Source organism: Oreochromis aureus, linkage group 23, assembly GCF_013358895.1.
Source record: "Oreochromis aureus strain Israel breed Guangdong linkage group 23, ZZ_aureus, whole genome shotgun sequence".
In the NCBI taxonomy this organism is placed as follows: Eukaryota; Metazoa; Chordata; class Actinopteri; order Cichliformes; family Cichlidae; genus Oreochromis; species Oreochromis aureus.
Genome location: NC_052963.1, coordinates 3,539,374 through 3,566,152, shown reverse-complemented (window position 1 = coordinate 3,566,152; position 26,779 = coordinate 3,539,374). Strand labels below are relative to the sequence as shown.

The following is a 26,779-nucleotide window of genomic DNA, read 5'->3' as shown; positions in this document are numbered from 1 at the left end:
GTGTCTTTTTTGAAGATGTCTAAAAAAGTCCTCTTTTTCTAAATTATAATTATTAGAATGTTTTTGTTTTTGTTTCCAGGCCTTCTTCAGATGATATATAATGCGATATGAAGTGATTCCATTCTCTACCTATTTTTTTAATCTGCCATCTAATTCTGCTGGAAGGAATTCTGACAAGAGTGCAGTCAGGGTGCCTTGTAATAATTTTCTAGGCAATGCAGAGCTGTGCCTCTCTTCTCTTTGGTTAACTGCAGAGGTGGGAAGTAATGAAGTACAAATCTTAAGTAGAATTTTCAGGTATTTGTAGTTTACTTGAGTAGTTTTCTTTTTGCCTACATTGCATGCCAATTGGCTAGAATGTAGGCTTAATTTGCATGTAGGCAATCCTTGCTTATTGTCCTTTTGTAAAAAAAACCCCAAAAAAACATGGAAGTTAGGCACTGTACTTAAATTTACTTACAGTGTAATTATATCATTGTTTCCTGCAAAAACCTGACTTATTACCAGTACGTATACACCTTTCTGGATTGAATTGTCATTATTATAATTATTTTTTGCACATATTTTGACTAGCTAATAGTCAATTTCAGGCTTTCATCTTTAATAGTTTTGAGATATTTATATGCAAACAATTTTTTTCAAAGTGCAAACAAACAAACAAACAAACAAACAAAAAGAACACAACCATAACATTTTTATGCAAATCTGAGATGGTTGGCATTTACCTGGGTAGGGAGGTGACTTTACCCCACTTCTCCACACAGAACCTACGGGGTCCATTGCTGCCTCGCAGAGAAGCAAAACCCTCATATGGAATACTGGATGTCCCAGTCACAAACTGAGGATATAAGGTGAGAGATAACAAGTAGAAAAAAGACATGCAGATAAGAATACCAAGAAAGAACTGCATTGTTACATGTTTGTTTGTTGTTGTTGTTGTTTTTAATAAAAAGCCTCTTTGACTAAAAAAAAAAAAGCCTACCTGTAGGAGCCGCAATCTCTGCTCATTATTGAATCTCTCCACCGCTGCCCAGAACCACCGGATCACAATGTGGTTATCATGGTAACCTAAACACAACATTTCATGTTTTGTCAAAATGTCATGGTAGTAGGACTATAATGAAAGCCAAATAACCAAAGCTCAAGTCTGAGTGAATCAAGAGATGAGCTTTTTGAAACCTTGTTCTTAGTAAAAATCGCCAAAGTTGTTAAAGTTTTTTTTAAATCCTTTTTTAAGTGATGTATTTATTTTTTCATTTTAAACCACAATGACAATAAATAAATAAATCAGAAAACCACCACAAAAACAAAACACAGCAAAACACAACAAAAAACACAACAAAAAATGTCTTGATGCATGCTGAATCATCCAGGTAAGTGGATCTCAGAAAGTTGATTCTTTTCATCTGGACGTTTTGACGTTTTTAGTCGGAGAAAAGTTTCGTCACTCATCCAAGTGACTTCTTCACTCTCAGCTGAAGGCAGCAGTTGTTGTTGAGGTGCATTCTCTCTAAACACTGTGTCTCTGTGGCTTTCAAACCCCAAAAAAGGCTGTGCCAAAACCTGGTCCACGCGAAGGATCCGGTCCCATGGCACAACTAGAGTAATATAGTGTACACTGTTAAGTCGAATGATTTATACATTGGGGAAACCAAACAACCTCTCGACAGCCCAGGACTCTGCAGTCTATTCACACCTACAGGCCAGTGGCCACTCTTTTAAGGATGAGGATGTACACATCCTGGGCAGGGAGAAATGCAGTTTGAGTGGGGAATCAAGGAGGCCATTTAAATGAAAATGAAAAGACCATCTCTGAATCGATGAGGGGGGCTAAGGGTACATCTTTCACCATCTTACAATGGCGTCTTTGCAGCCATTCCTCAATTATCTGTGAATAGTTCTCATGGCGATTGATCCATGGTCTTTGATCATCAATGGTCAATATAATTTACAGTTTTTTCAATATGTGGCTTTACAGCTGAAGGTCTTATCCAAAGTTGTGTTTCTTAATGTTTAAAGGTCTCCCAAATACAGACTTTTTAAATGATCTCAGTGAACTGTTGTCTGTGATCTGTGTTGATTTTGACTGTGTAATTATTGTTGGTGATTTTAATATCCATGTGGACAACCCTCAGGACAAAGGGACTGAAGACCTGAGGGATACTCTGGACAACTTTGGGCTGACTCAGCATGTAACAGAGACCACACATAATAGAGGACACACTCTTGACCTACTCATCTCCAAGGGCCTGAGCATTTCAAAGGTTACTGTGTCTGATCATTACTGTGTTTTCTTTGAAAGTAAAATTTCAGCGCACACAAATATGTCAACAGCAGTGATCACAAAACGGTGTATAACTGAAAACAGTAGTGAATTCTTTAACCAGGTCTTCCCATTAACACCTGGCCTGTCCAGAGGTTCAGTCAATGAGCTCGTCAATAGCTTCAATGCTAAAATGTTAAATGATATGGACACTATTTCCCCCATTAAGGTGAAGGTTATCTCTGGAAGGAAGAAGTCTCCATGGAGAAACTCCTCACTGGTGAAAAATAAAAAAAGAGAGTGTTGGAAAGCTGAGCGCAGATGGAGAAAAACAAACCTTCAGGTTCATTATGACATCTATAAAGAGAAACTTCACAATTATAATTTACAACTGAGGAGTGCAAGGAGGGAGGTCCTGCTTCTCTGACATCATCACCAAAAGCAGTCATAATGCTCGGGTCTTATTGGCTACAGTTGACAGGCTAACAAACCCTTCTGTGTCAGTGGCAGCTGAACTTCATTCGACCATGGCCTGCAATGACTTTGCCAAATTCTTCACAGACGAAATCCAAAAGATTAGACAAGCAATTGGTACATCAACAGCAGATTCAGGATATTTACTGTGTCCACCGAAAAACAGTTTAAACACCATAAAACAGTTTCACCCTATTAACAGCAAAGACCTGGAGGACATCTTAGGTCAACTGAACTCCTCCTCTTGCTGTTTAGATGTCCTGCCAACAGGTTTTTTCAAAAAAGGTCTCAAAGACTTTGGAGTCAGGCCTGTTACAGATCATCAACCTTTCTTTAATGTCAGGTGTGTTTCCAGAACCACTAAAAACTGCTGAAATTAAACCTCTACTGAAAAAGGACAATCTTGACAAGACACAAATGAACAACTACAGGCCGATCTCAAATCTCCCATTTTTAAGTAAGATCATTGAAAAAGCAGCTTCTCAACAGCTCAATTACTTCTTAACACAGAACAACTGCTTTGATGCCTTCCAGTCAGGTTTTAGACAGAACCACAGCACTGAGACTGCTCTGGCCAAAGTGTTTAATGACATATGTCTGAATACAGACAGTGGAAAAATGTCAGTCTTAGTTTTACTGGATCTCAGTGCAGCATTTGATACAGTTGACCACAACATATTACTCAAACGACTGGAGAACTGGGCAGGTCTTTCAGGAACTGTACTAAACTGGTCCAAAACATACTTAGAAAACAGGAAATACTTTGTATCAATAGGTAACTTCACATCTGAGCAGACAAGTATCACATGTGGAGTTCCCCAAGGTTCCATTTTGGGAACTCTTCTGTAAAACATCTACATGCTCCCACTGGCACAGATTATAAAGAACAACAAAATAAACTATCACAGCTATGCAGATGACACACAGATATATATCACAATGCCACCAGGAGACCGAGGCCCTGTACAGGCTCTTGGTAAATGCATTGAGGAAATTAATGACTGGTTGTGCCACTATTTTCTCCAGCTAAACAAAAACAAAACTGAAGTAATAGTCTTTGGTGCCAAAGAAAAACGATTACAGGTCACCAGAGAACTTCAATCTATACACCTAAAAACCACCAACCAGGCAACAAATTTGGGTGTAGTGATGGATGCAGACCTAAACTTAGAAAAACACATTAAGGCAATAACAAAGTCAGCCTACCATCACCTCAAGAATATTTCAAGGATAAAAGATCTGATGTCGCAACAGGACCTGGAAAAACTAGTCCATGCATTCATCTTTAGTAGGCTTGATTACTATAACAGCATCTTTACTGGTCTTCTTAAAAAATCAGTCAGACAACTACAGCTCATTCAGAACTCTGCTGCTCGAGTCCTCACTAAGACCAAATAAGTGGACCACATCAGTCCAGCTCTGAGGTCTTTACACTGGCTGCCTGTCCGTCAGAGGATAGACTTTAAAGTTCTGATGCTGGTCTATAAAGCTCTGTATGGTTTAGGACCAAAATACATCAGTGACCTCCTGACCCAGTATGTACCTTCCAGATCCCTCAGGTCATCTGGATCCAGTTTTTTATCAGTTCCCAGTGTCAGAACCAGACATGGAGAAGCTCCATTCAGCTTTTATGCTTCATATATCTGGAACAAACTCCTAGAAAGCCTCAGATCAGCTGAAACACTCAGTTTATTTAAATCCAGGTTGAAGACTCACCTGTTCTCAGCTGCATTTGAATAAAGCACCAAATCCGCCTGTTTTACTTTTAAGCTTAAATTCTAACACTTACATTTTAACTACTGATTTTATCTACTGTTCCTTTCTTTTTTCATTTTAAATCATGCTTTTTATTTGTTTTTATTTTTTAATGTCTCTGTAAAGCACTTTGAATCCCTGTGTTGTTGAATTGTGCTATATAAATAAACTTGCCTTGCCTCGCCTTATAAATGATTAATAAACCGACCTCAAATCGCATTGTTTACCGGTGTTGCTAGTTTCAGTCATTATACAAATGTACTTTTTTTTAAAGCTGGGAAAACCTACAGTAAGCTGAGACTGAAGAAGTCCCTTAGATGAGTCTCTTTCAATACCATTAAACCAAATATACTCAAAGACAAGCTCACAGAGATGGGAGTAGATTCTTTGCTGTCTCACAGACTACTTGGCAAAAGCCACAGTTTGTCAGGTTGGGGAACTGTGTTTCTGGGACATTAATAGCAGCACAGGGGACTGTCCTGGCTCCATTCCTTTGTATAAAGCAGAATTCAAATACAACTCTGAGCCACATTCAGAAATACTCGGATGTGACTGCCATTGTTTGGTTCTCTCTGCTTCTTGGTTTTCTATCTTAAGTAATCCTGCAGTTTAGTATTCTAGTATTTTGTGTACTTTAATTAGGCAAACATTATGTAGGAATTTTGTATATTGCCAGATTTTTTAAACTATATTATAATTTTATAGTTAGCAGGTTACTATACCATTAATACTGTTAACAGGATGATATGAGTTTAGGAAGAGGATTATCATGAAAAGACCAATCGATTACTAGATCAATAATCTGAAAGATTGCAGTACATAAAGGATATGACTTCCAATTCATTGGTTTGTTGTACACTGGTGTATTTAACATTTGTCAGCTATCAAAGTTTTGTGCTCGTGATACCTATTACCTTCAGTTATTACTAAATGTGTTTGCATTCTTTGTATCTTTAAATATGTTTTCTCATCATTATTAGCGTGATGCTGATTAAGCATCCACAGTATTGTTCTTCTACTTTTCATCTTCCGTACGTTTTTCGCCGTCTATCTCCTTCAATACCGTTCAACTTAGAAAAACCATTCAACCACCATTAGATTCCTCTTCTTTTGGACGTGTGCTTGCATTTTTCTCATTTTTAACTTTTATATTTTTTAAATTATTCAACTATTCAACAGAAATTTACCATTTATTTCAATGGGAGATCTTCAAATTCTCATTCAACTTACTCCTCTTTCAAATCTACTTCCACATACGTTGACCTAGAACCACCATTCAAACTTTAAAATGAAGCCAAGACATTGAACTATTCAGCTTGTATTTATCTTTTCAATATCTTTTATATTTTTTCTTCAGCTCAGCGTTTAGTCTACAGCCATCATTTTAGCCTCAAAATGTAGCCATTGTTGACCTCTTTCATCCAATGTCATTATCACTGTAATAGATGTTATGGTTCTTTCATAAATGTCAACAATGCACAGCCTCCTCCCTCAAACTGTTCCACAGAGTCCAATGTTAATATGGCTCCCAAAATTTGTCTGAAAATCAGAAGTACAGGCTGTCTTTACACTGTCACTACGTCCATATAATAAACTCCTCAGGCATCAAAACTGAGAATTCTGTAGACTGGACATTGCTGTCGCTCACGGTGAAAGAATTTTGTCAATACAACTTGTAGTTTTCTCTTGGGAAGCATTTGTTTCAGGGTCACTTTTCTGTTTATTTAGCAGCAGCAGACAGGCGCATGTCTGTATGTGTGTGGTGCCACTGGCTGGAGTCGCTATAGCAACCAGGCTCACACCTGCCTGCTTAATGAGCTCTGTCTGTCACTCTGCCAAGATTCATCTTAAAAACTTCTCTTTAAACTGCTGCTGTGTGCACAGTGTTTGCTCTACAGCCATCATTTTACCCTCAAAACGTAACCATCGTTCTTCTCTTTCCAACAGTGTCTTTCAAAGCTCAGAGATGTAAACTTCTTGAATTGTGTTAATCCAAGTAGAAGGATAACCTTCTAACCAACCCATAGAAATACATTGTATTTTTAGTCAGGAGTTTGTCTCAACAGCAGGAATGACCCCACTTTTTAAATCACTCCTGTGACCACATTTCTGATAGCAGGAACATAAAAGAAACACTGTTGTGCAGAACAATTCCTCAGGATCCTTAGGTTCAAAGGATGTTTTGATTTGATTGGAGTTAGGGTCCTTGATTTAGATGCAGTTTTTCAGTAAGTGCAGTGAGGCAGATTTGACAGGGTTTTGCCACAGTGTAATAGTATGTCTGTAGTTACTGCAGGCCATCTGATCAGAGCATTCTGGTTGGCCCGTTAAATTCAAGCTTATTGTTAATTTGTGGATTTGTCTTCTGCACACAGGTGGTTCAGATCTGGGCAGTTGGATTCAGATGATGACTTTTAGAATCATCTTTTCTGACTGAATGACTAAAAATTACAGCATTTACCTGTCTGTAGTGAAATCTCCCAAATTTCAGTCATTCGGTGATCAAAAGAATTTGAACTTTTAATATTCATTCAGATGTTTTCTGACTCTAAATTTCTTTTGTCATTACTCAGCTTTTTCTAATTTAATTTTTAAACATGTTCAGCTACTTTTCAACTTCTTCTGTGTGAACATCAGCTTTCAAAAGTTCTGCACTTTTGTTTTCAGGTGAAAAATTCTGTATTTTTCAGCTGATTCAACATTTTTAACTTAACATTCAGCTATCAGCATTCACACTGCAGTTTCTTTAGAAAATGCATTTTCTAGTTACCTCTTGTTTCTAGCTTCTTATTGGTTGTTACATGAATTTAATGCTAGTATTTCTCAAACATAAAACTGCGACTGTAATAAAGAACTAATAGCAAGTAATAGCTTCTTTTTCCCCTGGGTCACAGGTTGGCAATTTGCATAACTCTATTAACACACATACTATATGTATTCATTTATCCTCCCCCAATTAAATCTGTGATCCACCTGTCTGTCCCCCAGCTGATCTTCTTCTCCTGTTGACGGCTCTTTTGATGTTGAAGTTTGCTGACAATTAATTGTTAATTGTAAAAATAACACTTTATCTTAAACTTTATCTAAAGGTTTAAAACAAATTTATCCTGGATAACAAACATTCATTCTTAACTTCCTCCACACCTCCTCTGTACTCAGTGTTGTTCCTCCAGTCTGTTAAGTCAATTTCCGCAGTGCCTGCAATTACCAGCTCCAGTTCCCTGGCATCAAACACAGATACCAACCTGGCATCCACCACCTGCAAAAACATTCAAAATATAAAACAGTGAGCTTCTTTTTTCACACTGTACATTTAGGGGCACTAGAGATAAATTGGGTGATGCATAAAATGTGAAATATATATAAAAACTCTGTCACACTAAGCCATACCTCATAGAAGCCTCTGACCAAGCTTTCAGTCTGGTGTACCACTCCTCTCTCTATCCTCCACTTTACCATGCGCTCAATGTATTCCTTCTTGTTCTTCTCTGAGACAGGAATGTTGGCTCCACCGGGCTTCAGCTCCCTTTCTGTTATCTATGACAAAACAAAATTATTTGATGGATATCATGGATTGTTTCCTTTCTAAATCATGAACGATTAACGAGATTCAAGCTAGAGTGTCTCTCCTCCTTCTCTGCACCACTGTATGAAATACATTTTGGAACCATACACATACACACGCACTTGTATGTATAGTTTTAGGCCTCTCATTTACATTATATACATAGATGTTCACCACAAAACCTTTGAATCAAAACCTTTGTTCAAACTGAAGGAGAATCACTTTTCGTTCTTATTTGCAAGAGCATATATTGGCAGTACATTCTGTATTAAATACTATCTTCACATATATCCAACAACATTTCTCTAAATGTTTTGATGATGAAAGTAAATCTAGTATCTTTTTTTTTTCAATTATCCTACATTATATTCACTTACAGAGGTGAACAGCATGCTACCTAACTGGACAGTGCTGTGCAACACCCACATTACCAAACTTGGTGTTGCAAGAAACCAAACTGGCAATTTCTTCTGGACAGCATGTGATGTTGTCTGGTGTTGCAGATTGCCTACCCTTGGTTGGCCAAGTTTGTTTATTTGTTGGTCAGAATTGTTTAGGCCCCATATTTTTGGACCCATGAAGACCTCTGGTGAATAAAGTTAACAAAAACTCAAAGTAAATGAAATGTCAGTAAAATAATGAAAAAGGATTGATAAAACTGGCAAATCACTCAGTAACCTTCATCCACTGGAGAGACTGGTGAAACTCCTTACACTGCCAAGGCATCTGGGATGTTGGCTTGGTATAAGGCCAGGATTATACCCAAGTTGTGTATTTTAATTTGGTTAATGGACTGCCGCTTTTCTACTCTACCTGAGCACTCAAAGCTCTCAATACAACTTGCCTCAGTCACCAACTCACACAAGCACTATGCTTTCTCTAAGTCACATTGAACTATCTAACATTCACACATAATTGGCTAAGTATCGTATTTGGCATGTCGGGTGAAGCAGCCAGGGAACCACCAACCATCTGATTAGTAGATGGCCTGCTCTACCTCCAGAGCAACAGCCACCCCCATTTGTTGAAAGCATAGTTGGTGTACATACACACACACATGCGCGCACACACCTACACACACTGACCTGTCCAAAAACTTCTTCATTGACAGTGAAGGAGAGGTCCAGCATATCGTCTATGTCGTTGTCCTTCATCCACTGAAGAGACTGGTGAAACTCTTCATCCAAATACTCCAAATCACTCAGGTCACAGGAACTACAAGTTGGGAAAGGCGGATAATGTGTGGGTCTATGTCGGCTGTCTTAGACCCACATACAGATTAACTTATCCTCACACTGGCTCTTTTCACAGTTAAAATCTGTTTAAAAAATGTACATATATATATTTCAGCAAACTGTGTATACATTAGTCACTTTGTTAAGTATGTATTTCTAGTACTGAGTTGGACCCCTGTTGCCTTCAGAACTGCCATAATTCTTAATGTCAGACATTCAACAAGACGCTAGAAACATTCCTCACAGATTTTGACAGGAGTGGCACCTGGTGTAGTGCATCTGTGCCAAGCTCCTCTGCCCGCTTTGGTTGGTTATTTTCACATTCCTATCAGCTTCAAGTGGTCTGGCCATTGTCCTTTGACCTCTGGCATCAACACATGTTCAGAGAACTGTCACTCACAGGATATTATATATTTTTCATACTATTCTCTGTAAATCCTAGAGATCCCAGTTTTTGATAGCAGACCAGCCCGTGTGACACTAAAAACAATGACACTTCAAAGTAACTTGTCTGTGAAGGTTCTCAGTCATCCAGGTCATCGTAGTCAAAGGAGTTTGCAAAGAAAAGCGTCTGGACTTCTTTAAGTTGCTTGAAGACGTTTCACCTCTCATCCGAGAAGCTTCTTCAGTTCTAAGGTCTTGTCCAGACTCAGCAGTCCATCTGCATCTTAAGGATAAAGGTCACTCTTTCGAGGATGCCAATGTTCACATTTTGGACAGAGGACAGATGGTTTGAAAGAGGAGTGAAAGAGGCCATCTATGTCCACTGTGAGCGACCATCTTTGAACAGAGGCGGTGGTTTACGACACCAACTGTCTGCCATCTATAATCCAGTTTTGAGTTCCTCCCAGACGCCTTAACGCCCACTCACATCCTGGGCCATCTGACCTCAGGAATTCACATGACAAGGTGGGGCCAGGTTTCACAATGAGCTCACCCGAAACCCTGGCTGATTAGGTCCCGCTCCCGCTTTCACACCTTGGCGCATGTGATTAGAGGATCACCAGGGGGTCCTTTGTCCCTCTTTGGGGGGATACTCCCACTGGGTTTAACACTAGAATTACTGAGCCTTTTTTCCCTGGTGCAAGTCCCTACTACTAGATTTACTGGCCTGCATGAGATTTGCGTAAATTCCCCCGACCTTAACACCTCTTGGCACCCCGCTGAGATTTTCACAGGTCGTCAGCTCCATTGTTCTCCTGCTTTTGTTGTGCAAACACACCTCCCCCCAACCCCTAACCATGAGAGATTCAAGTTTTTCCTTCCTGCAAGGCTGCTTTCCTTCCTTACCTGCCTGCATGCCTGTCCATAAACATATATACACAGAGTTGTACATATATTTATATATTTATATAGCCACACCTTATATAATATGCATAAAGTCTAGTTATACACACAGACACATCTATATCATATATACACACACACACACACACATATATATATATATATATATATATATATATATATATATATATATATATATATATACATACATACATACATACATACATACATACATACATATATATATATATATATATATATATATATATATATATATATATATATATATATATGTGTGTGTGTGTGTGTGTATATATGATATAGATAGATGTCTGTGTGTATAACTATGTATGTGTGTGTATAACTATGTATGTATATATATATATATATATATATATATATATATATATAATATGTATATATATATATATATATAAATGTTTGTATAGTGCACTTTCTATACCGTGCTCTGTCCACTTTTTTGCAATGACAATGCAGATTTTCCACTTGTGGGACAAATAAATGCAGATTTGCTGTGTGTGTGTGTGTGTGTGTGTGCGCAACATTGGCATTTGTTTACTCAGATCCAAGGCAGGCCAAACCTCTGTGTTACAACCTACATACAAAAGACAGACATTCACAATATATGGGTACACAAGTCTGTTTTATTTCAAAGCGTTTCAAACTTTACAGGGTTTGCAGACCCAGTGTCCATCATCCCTGCATTTGGCACAGGTGAATTTCTTACATGTTGCACAGGTAAATCTGCTGCGATTCCTGTTGCAGCTCTCTTGCACCTGGCACTGTGTTGTCTTTACAGTCCCTGGCACAGCAGCTGCAGCAGCCTGCCTCTGTGCTAAGATTTCCTTGTGCTGCATGAATCGGCAACGAAGTTGCTGAGCTAGAAGACGCAGAAACAATCTTCTTTTGCCTGTCCACCCTGTACATGCCTTGTACAAAATGTAGGCATTCACTGGCGCCAGGTCCAGCATATTGTAGAAAACCGCTACTGGCCACCTGCGTGTTGCTGATCTTACAGAATACATCCGTGCCATTTGGTCCAACACGTCTACACCACACTGTAAAAGCACTGAAGTGGAGAATACCTCTCGCTTTGCAGTATCTTTTGCAAGTTGAGGAAGTTCACGCGGACTTTATTCACCGTGCCCAGTAATGTTGTTTTTTGCGCTGCAGCAGTCTGTGCGACAGTGACAGTGAAGTAAAGAAATTGTCCGTTGTGACATTTCTCCCATCATCCAAAACGGCTCCATCAGTTTCATGACCATGTTCTCTGCCAGCCTCTCTCCCTTCTGACGACTGGGGTCCTTTCCCAAGTAAGGAGATGCACTGCAGACATATTTGGTGTCCAAATCCGTGGCCATCCAGAACTTGATCCCAAATTTGTCTGGCTTGGTTGCAATATACTGGGTGAATGGACAACGAACCTTGGTAGGGAACAGCTGTTCATCTATGGTCATGTGTTCCCCTGGAGTGAAACTCTTAGCACAGTTCTCGTTGAAGCGTGTCCAGATGTCGGAGATCGCTGCAAATTTGTCTGTTTTCACCCGTTCTGCCCGTGTGTCCCTGTCATCAAATCGAAGGTGTTGCATAATTGAAATGAATCTATCTCGGGGCATTGTCTCTTTGATTTGTGGCACCAGAAAACTTTCTGACCAGCAATCCACAATGGCACCAACAGGACACATGATTGCTCTTACAAACAGGATTGAAATGAATGCCATAAGTTCATGAACTTAAACCATAAAGTCTAGTTATACACACAGACACATCTATATCATATATATATATATATATATATATATATATATATATATATATATATATATATATATATGTGTGTGTGTGTGTGTATATATATATATATATATACACACACACACGTAGATAGATAGATATGTGTGTGTGTGTGTGTGTGTGTGTGTATACATACACCAATATTTTTGAATACACGTGTCCATATTTATGTTTCCAGATTGTTTGTATAGTGCACTTTCTATACTGTGCTCTGTCCACTTTTTGCAATGACAATGCAGATTTTCCACTTGTGGGACAAATAAATGCAGATTTGCTGTGTGTGTGTGTGTGTGTGTGTGTGTGTGTGTGTGTGTGTGTGTGTGTGTGTGTGTGTGTTGTGCAACATTGGCATTTGTTTACTTAGATCCAAGGCAGGCCAAACCTCTGTGTTACAACCTACATACAAAGACAGACATTCACAATATATGGGTACATAAGTCTGTTTTATTTCAAAGTCTTTCAAACTTTGAAACGAACCTTGGTAGGGAACAGCTGTTCCTACCAAGCATTTCTTGCAGCTGGCAACAACGGTCGTGCATTCAGTATAGTTGTGACTTCCGCAAAAAAATGTGGTCAAAATCTCATGAGTAAGTTGAAGCATTTCTATCAGGCATTTCTGAAAGTTGTAACACAGAGGTTTGGCCTGCCTTGGATCTGAGCAACTCTGAGTGAGCAAATGCAAATGTGCCAGGCCTCAAGGACAATGGGTGGTTTGCACAACAAAAGCTGTAGGAGAAACAAGCTGACGACCTGTGAAAATCTCAGCAGGGGTGCTTAACACCTCGGGACTTGCACCAGAAAATAAAAAAGCCAGTAATTCTAGGGGGTATTGGGTTTAGGGAAGTTACGCAAATTTGCGCAGGATAGTAAATCTAGTGTTAAATCTGGGACTCTCGGCCATTTGACCTTAGAACTGAAGAAGCTTCTCGGATGAGAGGTGAAACGTCTTCAAGCAACTTAAAGAAGTCCAGACGCTTTTCTTTGCAAACTCCTTTGACTTCAAAGTAACTTAAATCACCTCTCTTGTCCATTCTGATGGTTGTTGTGACCATGTCTACAAGCATTAAGTTGCTGTCATATTATTGGCTCAATAGGTACGCTGGACTTTACAGCTGCCAGAAGGCTGCTGTGGCAGGGTGTGGTTTGGGGTTCAGCTGCATGGGAAGGGTGGTGGAGCAGCAGGCTCAAGGGACAGCGTCAGGGCAGAAACAGCTGATTCTGATTGGACTGATTGTTTTTTCCTCTCCTTATTTTAGTATCTGCTGGGGCCTGGAGAGTACAGATCGGCCCAAGGCTGAAGAAATGCCAAGAGGGCTGGAGTTGGGTTGGGCTGGGTTAGTGTGCGCTGTAAACACACACTGACCCAAAACACACTTCTATAGCAGCTATAGTTATAGCTGCAGTATGTTGGCCCACAAAATATTATACCCTGGATTAACAATGTGATATCACTCAAGACGAGCAAAAACATAGAATATATGTGTTAACGAGCAGTTGCTCAGGCGTACCCAGCAAAATGGCAGGTGGGTGTATACATACAGACATTTCATGTGCATTTGAGTATTGTGTGTCAACATACATCCGAAGTAGGCCTTTATAGAAGGGTCTGGTGAAGAAGGCATCCAGCAGGTACTGATGGATCAGAGCCATTCCCAAAATGCGACCACTGAATCGGAACCTGGGGCATACACAAACACAAAAGTTAAATATTGCGTGTGTGTGTTAGTGTGTGTGTGTGTTAGTGTGTGTGTGTGTGTGTGTGTGTGTGTGTGTGTGTTTGGGCGGGGCTTCAAATGGACTTTTACCACTCATGGTGATTGTCAACGAAGGCAGACATGGGACTGATCTGAACGGTGTAAGTGTCATTGGCAGAGTACTCAAACAGACCATAATAAGGGTTAAACAGTTCTCTGGAAACCAAGAAGAAAAATTCTCTTGAGGGCCCACTGTAGTCCAACCTGAAACACACACATTTAGACTTTAGATTTCCTTTTTTTCTTCTTTTCCCTTCCTTGCCCCTCCCAGATACTCACCCCTCCTCCCCGACAAAGCTAACATAAAGCTTGCTCCGCTGTAGGTCTTTCCGGGAGTAACACATAATTTGGTTGAAGGCATCTTCCAGGAGTTGGTCACGACGAATGATCAGTCTAAGATAGACAAACAAGAAGTGCAGACAGACAACTCCCAACATACAAAGAGTACTGTATTTTTCGGAACATAAGGCGCACTGGATTATAAGGCGCATTAAGTGAAACAAAAATCAGATAAGTCAAACTTTAATCAATTCATTTTTTTTTTGCTTGCTCCATTTTCGTACCATTGATTCATTAATGTTGAATTCTCTCACAGTTGCTCTATTCCCCTGTTGTTTTAGTATATTAATGACTAACCTCGTATTCAGTGTTGGGAAGGTTACTTTTAAAATGTATTCCATTACAGAATACTGAATACATGCCCCAAAATGTATTCTGTAACGTATTCCGTTACATTACTCAATGAGAGTAACGTATTCTGAATACTTTGGATTACTTAATATATTATCATGCTGTTTACAACTACGTGAATGTACTATTGCTGTGATTTATTACTGTTACTGAAGGTCCGCGGCTCCGAACAGTAGTAAAGGGACCTCTGGCTAATACAGTGGGTTCCGTGTCGGGCTGGTAGCCGAAAACTAGCTTTACTTTGTTGTCTGGGTCAACTTTGCTTGCCAGAGACAGAGAGAGGCGTTGAAAGGCTGCTCCAACGGAACTTATTTTTTCCGGAGGAAAACACGAACACAGTGTACAGTTGAGTCTTAATAGCTTACTTACAGCTGGGCTCGTCAGGCACTCTTCTTGGCTGCAGTGGTTATTATTATATTTACATGCATCCAGCTCCCGTTTTTGCTCCGTGACAGCTCGGACTTTTCCTTTCTCTCCCTCCCTCGCTCACAGACACATAACATGTATGGTAGTCCATTCTCCCTGCAGCACGGACTACACTGCCCATGAGGCTACATTCTTTAGGGCCATGCCTGTAGCATTCTGCCTTTTAGCTTAGCACAACAACAACAACAAAAAAGCACTCTCTCACCCAGGAAACACGCAGAGAGAGAGAGCGCGTCACCCTGTAACCATGCTAATCTGCTCAGGACGATATTATGACAAGTTGTGTCAAATGCCGCACTAAGATCCAGAAGGATGAGAATGGTTAAAAGACCAGAATCAGCTGCCATCAGAAGGTCATTAGTAATCCTTAACAAGGCAATTTCTGTACTATGATTGTGGGGGAAACCAGATTGAAATTGTTCGTAGAGATTATGGTCATTGAGGTATGAGTGAAGCTGGGAGGCAATAACTTTCTCAAGGATCTTTGAAATAAAAGGGAGGTTTGATATAGGGCGGAGGTTATCAAAATTATTGGGATCTGCACCAGACTTTTTGAGAATTGGAGTGACAGAAGCAGTTTTCAGGGATGGAGGAATAACTCCAGTGTTAAGTGAGTTATGCTAACATAGCTGTGTCGCTAGCGATCACATAGCACATCATTATATACCAGCTAGCCCAACTTCAGTAACCCTACAAACATCACTGCTGTTTAGTTTTATTTCTTCATTTATGTTGGAAGTGATAGCAGAGCTGTACGTTTTAATTTTTTCAGAAATCTCTCAGTCAGAACATGGTACATCATGTTTAGGTGGAAACTAACGAGCTAACTTCCTGCTAACTTCTAACTCTGTTAATTGTAATAAATTCTTGTAATTGTTACACTTGGTAAAGCAGCAACACTGATCATTTTATTAAAGATGAAATAATTTAGACAGTTTTTGATACGGTAAAATACAGTAAATAAAAAATGATCAGAAAGGATGCCTTCTACAGTCAAAGCTGCTGACTTACTTTAGCTTCCCTGGTCCTTGTCCATAGCCCTTAGTTTCCAGTTTCCTGTAGAAGTTCCGCAGTTTTGCCTCAAAGTCTCTCTTGTAGGGTGCTGGTGCTCTGGCATTAGCTCTCTGAGTGCCTACGTGTACACTTAAATGTTTACTTTGATGGGTCATGTCAACAAGCTGACAGATAAAGCAGAAATGTTCTTCAATTATATATTCAGAATTCTACCAAGCAAGAACACGTATTAATTTCGTCAAATGCTCAACAACAGTGGTGCAGCTGTCATACCAGTGTGTTTATTTCCAAGTGATGTAACTTGGGTTGCAGGTGCAGCTTCTGCACTTTATAGACAATAAACTGTTTACTAATCACAGATTTAACTGATCAACCTGCTCTAACATGACTAGCTGTGTTCTGATTTTACCAATGGTTGTCAAAAACATTAAGTCTTTATTGTTGGTGTGAAAAGTCTACTTTTGTTGTTCTTGTTTAAACATGACTGTAAATTTCCACTGTTCAATGCACAGATGATATGTAAGGACAGTTCAACACCATAGCAAGTAAGAAAGGATGGAACGGCTTGGATAACAACCATTGTACAAATTTCAGCTTTTCATTTTAGCTCAGAGCTAAATTTCTTTCTGTTGAACTGGAGTTCTGAGTTCAGTTCAAGGTCAATATTTCCTAGTTGGCCAATCCAGATATTCTACGTGAATCAGCTGTACAGCAATGTGAAGTGCACTTAACGAAAATAGCAAAGTACTCTGCAGGGCTCAAACACAGTAAAAGTAGGTTCCATATGAATTTGTGAGAGAGGGTTTGGGGATAATATTTTTTGCATGTGTTGTTGTTTTTTTTTTTTTACAATGCTGTGACTTTTCTGTTGATCTTTTACCAGGTGAATTCTGTGGGGAAGAGACAGGTGACCCCCGAGGTGACTGGCAGTAGCTGGGGTGAAGTAAGGCATGAGGAGGCACATAGGACATCACTTCTTCTTCAAAGAGACTGCAGATGGAAGGGTGGAGTGAGGATGAAGGGACATAAAAAAAGAAAGCAATTCACTAAATGCAATTACTTCAGTAAAGCAGTGAGAAAATGAAAAAAAAGAGGTAATAACAAGAAGGGGATACACAACTAGTCCAGTTAGAAAAAGGAAAGCCAAGAAAAAAACAAAATAAGAATGGAATAAGACAGAGGAGGTAAAGCAGAAATATGTCACCTTAGCAACATGACAAGGTCAGCAGCTCCTGACAGCCTGGCCAATCCTGACACTCCATCTGTGCGGATCAGCTGCACTTTCTCCCTGTTGTCACAGCAACATTACAATGGCAATGCTATTCATTAATGTATCCCATGCATGTATTTCACTTTTACTTTGGCTACTTAAGGGGCGACAATAGCTCTGGACTGGAGCAGACAAGATCCCAGTCTGCTCCAGTCTCTGTACTAACCCCATGCTCTCCAATGCAACCACTGGAGTATGAATGTGTGTGTTAGACAGAAAGCACTCAGAAAATAGTCCTGCATGAGGCTAGTGTAAAGCGCTTTGAGTGCTCAGAGAGAGTAGAGTAAGCGCTACATAAGAACCAGTCCATATTGTTTGTGTGTTGTGACTGCTTCTTGCAGACAAAAGCAGTTTCTGCAACAAAATCTTTCTACTGGAAAGTCTTGGTTTGCAGTTGCAGTATGGTCTCCAGAAAATTGCAATTTTTATTTTCAAGTGTTTGCAAAGACAGATTTATCATAGTCAGGACATTTTGCATTGATCTTTTCACATTTACAGGCATATTTGAAGGTTATGATCAGATTTTAGGGCTAGTGTTTTCAGCTTGTATCAATTTATAGTTTAAATATTAATTTAACAATAATCTTTAATATTAATTTCTAATATGTTTTTATAAATGTTTCATCATTTTATTATTGATTTTTTATGTCGCTTTTCATTTTTTGACACTTGCTGTTTGTGCATTTCTTTTGTCTGTGTGTCTTTGATTATTATGTTGTAAAATTTCAAAAATTAATGAAAAACAATGTTGCAATGCAATTAGCAGTAGCACAATGAACTTTGCTTCTTTCTTTAATGATTTTCTCTTCTGACAACTAAGTTTTCTTGCAATAATTAAATGTTTCTAAATATGATACCACTGTTAAATAGGAATAAGGCACAGCAATATTTTTCATCTTGTCTAAGGTCTCTGATATATGAAGTTGATTCTTGTATGCAATTTTTTCCTGCAATATTAGTTTGTTTCCTGCAAGCTGAATTGTGTTCCTCATCAAAGCTATTTAAAACATGTTTAAGTTCTAACTGAGCTCTTCCTAATGAGCCACATTCTACATGTCTTCATAAAGTTCAGCTCAAAAGTAATATTTAAGTAAAAATCTGTCAAGATCACCACCCCTTTTAGGAAGTGAATCTCTATATCTTGAAACAGAAAACAAATTATGCCCAATTGGACTGAAATCCAAGATCTACCAACTTGGATTTTTCATTTTTATTCTTTTTGTCATTTGAGATCCATGGAACAATTATAAGGCCTATGTGGAGGGAGAGGGAGTTTTTTTCTGAAAACTCTTGCTCGACTTAAAACCATGGGAACAGAAGACAGGTCTGAGGGTTAAGGCGGTGGAGATGTGGATCAGAGGGAATGGATAGTGAAGAAGATTTCAAATAATGTTTGTGTACCAGACATTTAATCTAGAAAAGCTATTTTTCCTCCCATATTTGTGCGGCAGTAAAGCTATGCATCAATGACACATAGTGGTGTTGTAAGTTTGTGGAGTCCTGGCATGAGAAATGCCTTTTGAATATATTTCAAGCATGAAAAATAGCACTCTTAAACTTTTACAACCTGGGGTTCGTGCTTGAAAATGACATGCCCAAAATTAATTGATTATTTCTCTGCAATTACAAACTCTGTGTAACCATCTTGGTATCAAACTAAAGCCAACACTTGCAAGACTTAAGGGGCCATTAGGTGTAAGTATCACAGCAGATGCCATTGTATCAAAGTAACTGAGAACAAAGAAAAAATCTAGTCACCAGATTAAGGAAAGCATTATATAAACGTTAAGTTATGCATTTCTGTATGTATGTACCTGAGTGCATGGTTCCGGTTAAAGTCAGGCTGCCTCTCCTGCAAAATCTCAAAGATGTTTGGTTGTCGTAGAAATGCCACAATCTTCTCATTGTAAGCTAGAAAAAAGTGAACAGAAAATTTTTGTCAAATGTATTCATCTCTTCATCTCAGATTCTTGTGTGTGCGTGCGTGTGCGCGTGCTTGTGCATGCACTAACCCACTGGTATTAAGTCTTGGCATGGCCCTCTGTTGGCAGATGTGAAGGTGCTGGAAGGTCGTGGAAGAACAGGTGGGCTAACATGACGAGGGTCCTCAGCCATCTATAAAAACAGGATGTCAATAAACATGCTGCCCTTCTTGTTTGACAAGACAGGTTTACATGATATGTAAGTGGAGGAAGAAAACATGTAACTGCGTATTCCTGTTATGATTAGAGGACCAATTTAAGTAGCTGTTTTAAAACAACTGTACTTTCTGTTGTCCACGATCATTACGTGTCCCTTACCAGTCGCCGAGTGGTAACCTCTCCAGCACTGTGGCTGCGCTGGCGAGTCAGGTGTTGGCGGTGAGCGAGGAGGCTCAGCGGCCGAGAGCTTTGGAGAGGCAGCCGAGGGTCAATGAACGTAGTGGCACGGCAGTTATGGTCTACAAAGAAAGGCTAGATGGGTGTGCACACAGACACACATACAAGCTGTCAAGTGTTAATCATTTTTTAATTTGATTACAATTTTTAAAAAGTAAGAAATACTTGACAGAATAAGTGTAGAACAGTTATATACTATTTTTGAGGATCTGAATACAGTCTGAATACAGTTAAACTGTATTCAGATCCTCAAAAATTCATGAAATGTAGACATTGGGGCACCGATTGATTACAGTGTCAGCCCTACCTTGCCGGTGTGGTCGTGCTTCATCTCCCAACCCCTGGGCAGCTCCAGCTGTTTGTTAGCAAACATGTTGAGGAAGGCCACCAGGTCCCTGTTGTGCTGATAGCGCTCAAAGTGATGAGCATCCCGACGAACCTTACTGATCATATGTTTCAGACATGTGTTGGTGGTGAACATGTGGTAGCCACTCTAGAGCCATGAAAGAGATTCCAGTAGACAGGAAGGAGATTTAGCACAGAGAAAACACATCAAGAAAAGAGTAAGTTTTAAGTGCCTTGTATGGCCTTGTGTTATACTATGTAGTCACTATCATATGCACACATTTCAGGGGGAAAGCAAAGCGCATTGCTGTTGTGCTTACTACTCACAACCATTACACAATATAGGTGCTGTTTTGTATAAGCTGAAGTTTATTCGGGCACTCTATTATTTGTAACCGTCCCATGGATTTGGGTCTTTTGCATGTTACGAAAATATACAGTATAAAGCAGCAGTGGCTCAATAGTGTAAGTAAGGGACTATATCATTGCAGTTACTACAGTATGTGTGAGGCTTTTCTAATGCTGTTAATAACCGAGTAAATACCTTCAATATGCACCATCAAGTATTTCAAAAGATTACAATTTATTCTATCTATCATATACATACAACATTAAATATTTTGTCCATTTTATTTGTATGGCAGTATCAGTCAGTCTGTCAGTAAGTCTCAAGTTTGGTCAAATTAAATATGAGACTTTCAGACATCTTTTTCCAACTAAGAAGGCTTGAGGCCATGTTGCCCTCAGGACTACCTATTTTTTTCATATGGTTTAGAAATACCTAGGAGGCAGCAAGAGAGAAGGAACTCAAGAATGTGAAGTTGAGAGTACAGACTTTAAATGACTGGTAAAGGGAGAGAGCTTGCTGATATATGATGGAAAGAAAGAAGGTCAATATATTTTGTGTGCAAGAGACAATATATCTTGGAAGAATGCAAGGCAAGCAGCATTAGAGGTGGATTCAAGAGGGTCTAATGCTAGAGGCTTCGCATGATGAACTGTTTCTTTTTCACACACTATGTGTTTATACACTGCATTTAATCATTAGTTATTATTAACCTCCGATTCTCTTCCACAGAATGTCTTTGTCCTTTCTTCCCTCACTCCCAACTGGTTGCAACAGATGTCCAGCCCCTCCCTGACACTAGTTCTGCCGCAGGTTTCTTCCTATTAAAAGGGAGTTTCTTTCTCACTCTCACCAAAACACTTCCTCAAAGGGGATCATATGATATTTGAGTTATCTATGTTTTCTTTGTATTATTGTAGGTTCTTTGCCTTACAATATAAAAATATATAAATGAAATTGAATTGAATTGAACAAATATAAGCAAACTCACAAACTCTTTGTGTGTAGTTTATTGCATATTGCATCTGCTAGGAACAGCTGCTGTATTTCACAGGGAGAAAAAAGAATGCAAGTTAACTTCACTTAGAAATTACGATGTATGAAGACAGGATAGGAGAGGATGAAGAGGTAAGGAGTGCTCAGTGGCATTTGATAAACTGCAAATTTAAGGCTTACATGTAATGTCATCATTTTAATTAGCTATTCGTTCTGTATATGTTGCTTTGATAAATTATGTATTTTCATATAGTAAAATGTTCTGCAAAACAAACTAAGGTATTGTAACTTTGTGTTAATCAAATGATGATGAAAATACTCTGTAGTTCTGTTAAGAAGAATAAACAGGTTACATTGTCGTATTATGGTGAGTTTGAAGTTCTGTGTTGAACCGGTTTACAGTGGTTGAGGCGTTCATGGCCAGTGTCAGATCAAGTTTTGCAGATATTAGTTTGTATTAAGTTGGTGATACTTACTCCCTAAATTCAGTATTCATACTACCTGTACACTGTCCAGTATTCAATTCAATTCAATTCAATTTTATTTATATAGCGCCAAATCACAACAAAAGTCGCCTCAAGGCGCTTTATATTGTACAGTAGATAGCACAATAATAAATACAGAGAAAAACCCAACAATCATATGACCCCCTATGAGCAAGCACTTTGGCGACAGTGGGAAGGAAAACTCCCTTTAACAGGAAGAAACCTCCGGCAGAACCAGGCTCAGGGAGGGGCGGGGCCATCTGCTGCGACCGGTTGGGGTGAAAGAAGGAAAACAGGATAAAGACATGCTGTGGAAGAGAGACAGAGATTAATAACAGATATGATTCGATGCAGAGAGGTCTATTAACACATAGTGAGTGAGAAAGGTGACTGGAAAGGAAAAACTCAATGCATCATGGGAATCCCGGCAGCCTCGTCTATTGCAGCATAACTAAGGGAGGATTCAGGGTCACCTGGTCCAGCCCTAACTATATGCTTTAGCAAAAAGGAAAGTTTTAAGCCTAATCTTGAAAGTAGAGATAGTGTCTGTCTCCCGAATCCAAACTGGAAGCTGGTTCCACAGAAGAGGGGCCTGAAAACTGAAGGCTCTGCCTCCCATTCTACTTTTAAATACTCTAGGGACAGCAAGTAGGCCTGCAGAGCGAGAGCGAAGTGCTCTAATAGGGTGATATGGTACTACAAGGTCATTAAGATAAGATGGGGCCTGATTATTTAAGACCTTGTATGTGAGGAGCAGGATTTTGAATTCAATTCTGGATTTAACAGGAAGCCAATGAAGGGAAGCCAAAACAGGAGAAATCTGCTCTCTCTTTCTAGTCCCTGTCAGGACTCTTGCTGCAGCATTTTGGATTAGCTGAAGGCTTTTCAGCAGGTTTTTAGGACATCCTGATAATAATGAATTACAGTAGTCCAGCCTGGAAGTAATAAATGCATGAACTAGTTTTTCAGCGTCATTCTGAGACAGGATATTTCTAACTTTAGAGATGTTGCGCAAATGGAAGAAAGCAGTCTTGCATATTTGTTTAATATGTGCGTTGAAGGACATGTCCTGGTCAAAAATGACTCCAAGGTTCCTCACAGCATTACTGGAGGCCAAGGTAATGCCATCCAGAGTAAGAATCTGCTTAGATACCATATTTCTAAGATTTTCAGGGCCGAGTACAATAACCTCAGTTTGATCTGAATTAAGAAGCAGAAAGTTAGCGGCCATCCAGGTCTTTATGTCTTTAAGACATTCCTGCAGTTTAACTAATTGGTGTGTGTTACCTGGCTTCATGGACAGATAGAGCTGGGTGTCATCTGCATAGCAGTGAAAATTTATTCTATGTCTTCTAATGATGCTGCCTAAGGGAAGCATGTATAATGTAAATAGAATTGGTCCTAGCACTGAACCCTGTGGAACACCATAATTGACCTTAGTGGGTGAAGAGGACTCTCCATTTACATGTACAAATTGGAGTCTATTAGATCGATATGATACAAACCACTGCAGCACAGTACCTGTAATACCTACAGCATGTTCTAATCGCTCTAATAGGATATTATGATCAACAGTATCAAACGCAGCACTGAGGTCTAGCAGGACAAGCACAGAGATGAGTCCACTGTCAGAGGCCATAAGAAGATCATTTGTAACCTTCACTAAAGCTGTTTCTGTGCTGTGATGAGCTCTGAAACCTGACTGAAACTCTTCAAATAAGCCATTCCTCTGCAGATGATCTGTTAGCTGTTTGACAACTACTCTTTCAAGGATTTTTGATATGAAAGGAAGGTTGGAGATTGGCCTATAATTAGCTAAGACAGCTGGGTCTAGAGATGCTTTTTAAGTAAAGGTTTAACTACAGCCACCTTGAAGGCCTGTGGTACATAGCCGATTATTAGTGATAGGTTGATCATATTTAAGATTGAAGAATTAATTAATGGCAGGACTTCTTTGAGCAGTTTTGTAGGAATGGGGTCTAAAAGACACGTTGATGGCTTGGGGGGAAGTAATTATTGAAGTTAACTCAGAAAGATCAATTGGAGAAAAAGAGTCTAACTTAACATCAATGGTACTAAAAGTAGCTGTAGATAATATTACATCTGTGGGATGATTATTGGTCATTTTTTCTCTAATGATAAGAATTTTATTTGTGAAGAAGTTCATGAAGTCATTACTAGTTAACGTTAAAGGGATTGTTGGCTCAGTAGAGCTCTGACTTTTTGTCAGCCTGGCTACAGTGCTGAAGAGAAACCTGGGGTTGTTCTTATTTTCTTCAATCAGTGATGAATAGTAAGATGTTTTGGCTTTGCGGAGGGCTTTCTTATAAAGCAGCAAATTATTTCTCCAGGCTAAATGATGATCCTCTAAATTTGTGACACACCATTTCCTCTCCAGCTTACGAGTTATCTGCTTTAGGCTACGTGTTTGAGAATTATACCACGGAGTCAGGTACTTCTGATTTGAGACCTTAGTTTTCACAGGAGCTACAGTATCCAGAGTCGTACGTAGTGAGGAGGTAAAATTATTAACAAGATAATCGACCTCTGTTGGAGTAGCGTTCAGATAGCTGCTCTGCTCTATGTTGGTACAGGGCATTGAAGATGATAACAGTGGGTGGATTATATTCTTAAACTTAGTTACAGCACTTTCAGAAAGACATCTACTGTGATAAAGTCTACTCTCCACTGCTGTATAATCAATTATTGTAAATGTGAATGTTATCAGGAAATAATCAGACAGCAGAGGGTTTTCAGGAAACACTGTTTGTCTGATTCAACAACAACAACAACAATAATAGTAACAATAATAATAATAATAATTTATTTGAGAGTGTCGATGCGGAAGTATAAAAAAAGGTCATAGTTGCGCCATGTCTCTGTGGATCTAGAGAAAGCATATGCTAGGGTGCCAATAGAGGAACTGTCGAGGTAATTGAAAGAGGATTTCACGATCCTGGGTCTTTTGACCCAGCGTTTTGAGTTTTAGTTTATTTTGATGTTTATGGTTTATGTTTAAGTTCATTGGGTTTTCTAAGTTAATTTGTTTATTAGTTTGCCCTTATATTTTCAATCCCTGTGTTAAGTCTCCCTTGTCCTTTATGTGTTTCATGTCTGCATGTCTTTTGTTGTCAAGTTCATGTTGTCACGTCTGCGTTTCATTATGTTTCCTATTTTATTTTGAAGAGGTTCTGTGGTCCTGTGTTCTGTGTTTAGCTTTACGTTTTCCCTGTGACATCGTTATGCTCATTTGTTTCAGCTGTCTCCCCATGTGTTTCTGCTTCCCTCATTATCCTCCTGTGTGTATTAAGTCTGTGTGTTTTCAGTCATTCCTTGTCAGGGGTCCGTTCTTCATACCTCGCTTACTACATCCAAGATCAAATGACACATCCAAGATCAAATCATCGCGCTAACCTTGAGCTCACTAATCCGGTTCTCCGAACACACCTGTTGTTGACGATTAGTATAGCTGGATGAAGTAATGCGAGATCACTGGGTGGCTTAAAAGGGGCTACGCATCGATAGTAGAAACATTGATCGGCAACCCTTTGATTGGTCGGCGAAGATGTCGGCGGCGCTCAGTATTTTACGGCAGCAGAGCAAGAACTCTTGATTGAGGGATATCAGGAGTTTCAGAGTTTAATTAAAACGCAAGGGAACACTGCAAAGGCTGCAAAAGCAAGGAGAGAGGGCTGGCAGAAAGTTGCTGACAAATTAAACTCGTAAGTAATTTATTATATCATATTCCATTATATCCTCTTTCACATTAGAGCCACAACAGGACCCACTAGAACATGGGGAGAAGTAAAAGTGAAATATAAGAATATTCTACAGAATGGTAATATTTATCACTTATATTGCTTTTAGTCTCTTGAAAAGAGACCCTGAAATAATCTGTTTGTTTGTTTATAACAGCAACCAAGAAAAGGGCTGAGCAAATAAAGACAGGTGGTGGTCCTGCACCCCCTCGTGTGTGTGTGTGTGTGTGTGTGTGTGTGTGTATATATATATATATATAAGCAGGAGGAAGGACAGGAAGGATCCTGTCTATCCCATCTATCCCGTAATATACGTTGAATTCTGGAAACTCTCCTTATCAATCTTGCACCTTCCGCAATGGGTTGCTCGCGTATACGAACAGACAGGACATGGCTGCGACAGACTTCCCAAATCCACCTTCGCTTTTATAGCCGTGGTCTCTCATCTTGATTACACGAAGTAATTTACTATTACTACTCTAAAATATGAATTACATCTGAAATAATCAAATACATGTAATAGAATGATTACTAGTACATTTCCCTTTTTTTAGGAAATGACCTGTATGTATCTGTATGCAATCAATAAAAGAATCAAATACTGCATTATCTTTAGTTACATTGATGATATTTATTTATGGAGAAACAGTGGAGAAATATCGCTGTTGCTTTCGTATAAATGAAGCGGACATACCTGAGTGGCCGCGATCTAATCCTGTTTACATAAAGTAAACCTGCTCCCGAGCAGGTTTACGCTTACGGATCTGTTGCTATGACAGCAAGTCCCGGATGGGCTTCGGAGAACCGAACGATCCAAGATCACGCGAAATTGTCAACAATCAAATCCGGCTAACTTACTTAGCGAGGTACGAAGAACGGACCCCAGGTCATCTGCTTTGTTCACGTCATGCATCCAGTTTTTT

General features: G+C 39.3%; 1 protein-coding gene across 2 annotated transcripts in view; it reads right to left on the bottom strand.

Annotated features, from left to right (window-relative positions):
* Positions 1-26,779, bottom strand: part of hecw2b (HECT, C2 and WW domain containing E3 ubiquitin protein ligase 2b) — a 109,798-nt gene that overhangs the window by 8,988 nt on the left and 74,031 nt on the right. For both annotated transcript variants that reach the window (XM_039607450.1, XM_031752050.2), the window contains 15 exons: positions 20,234-20,419; positions 19,849-20,001; positions 19,561-19,663; positions 19,363-19,459; positions 17,483-17,566; positions 17,159-17,268; positions 16,276-16,396; positions 14,428-14,541; positions 14,200-14,352; positions 13,974-14,072; positions 9,143-9,272; positions 7,883-8,029; positions 7,637-7,751; positions 983-1,068; positions 726-838 (listed from right to left, as the gene is read on the bottom strand). In XM_039607450.1, the coding sequence (XP_039463384.1) occupies positions 726-838; positions 983-1,068; positions 7,637-7,751; positions 7,883-8,029; positions 9,143-9,272; positions 13,974-14,072; positions 14,200-14,352; positions 14,428-14,541; positions 16,276-16,396; positions 17,159-17,268; positions 17,483-17,566; positions 19,363-19,459; positions 19,561-19,663; positions 19,849-20,001; positions 20,234-20,419 (1,811 nt within the window). The remainder of the gene's footprint in view (positions 1-725; positions 839-982; positions 1,069-7,636; positions 7,752-7,882; positions 8,030-9,142; positions 9,273-13,973; positions 14,073-14,199; positions 14,353-14,427; positions 14,542-16,275; positions 16,397-17,158; positions 17,269-17,482; positions 17,567-19,362; positions 19,460-19,560; positions 19,664-19,848; positions 20,002-20,233; positions 20,420-26,779) is intronic.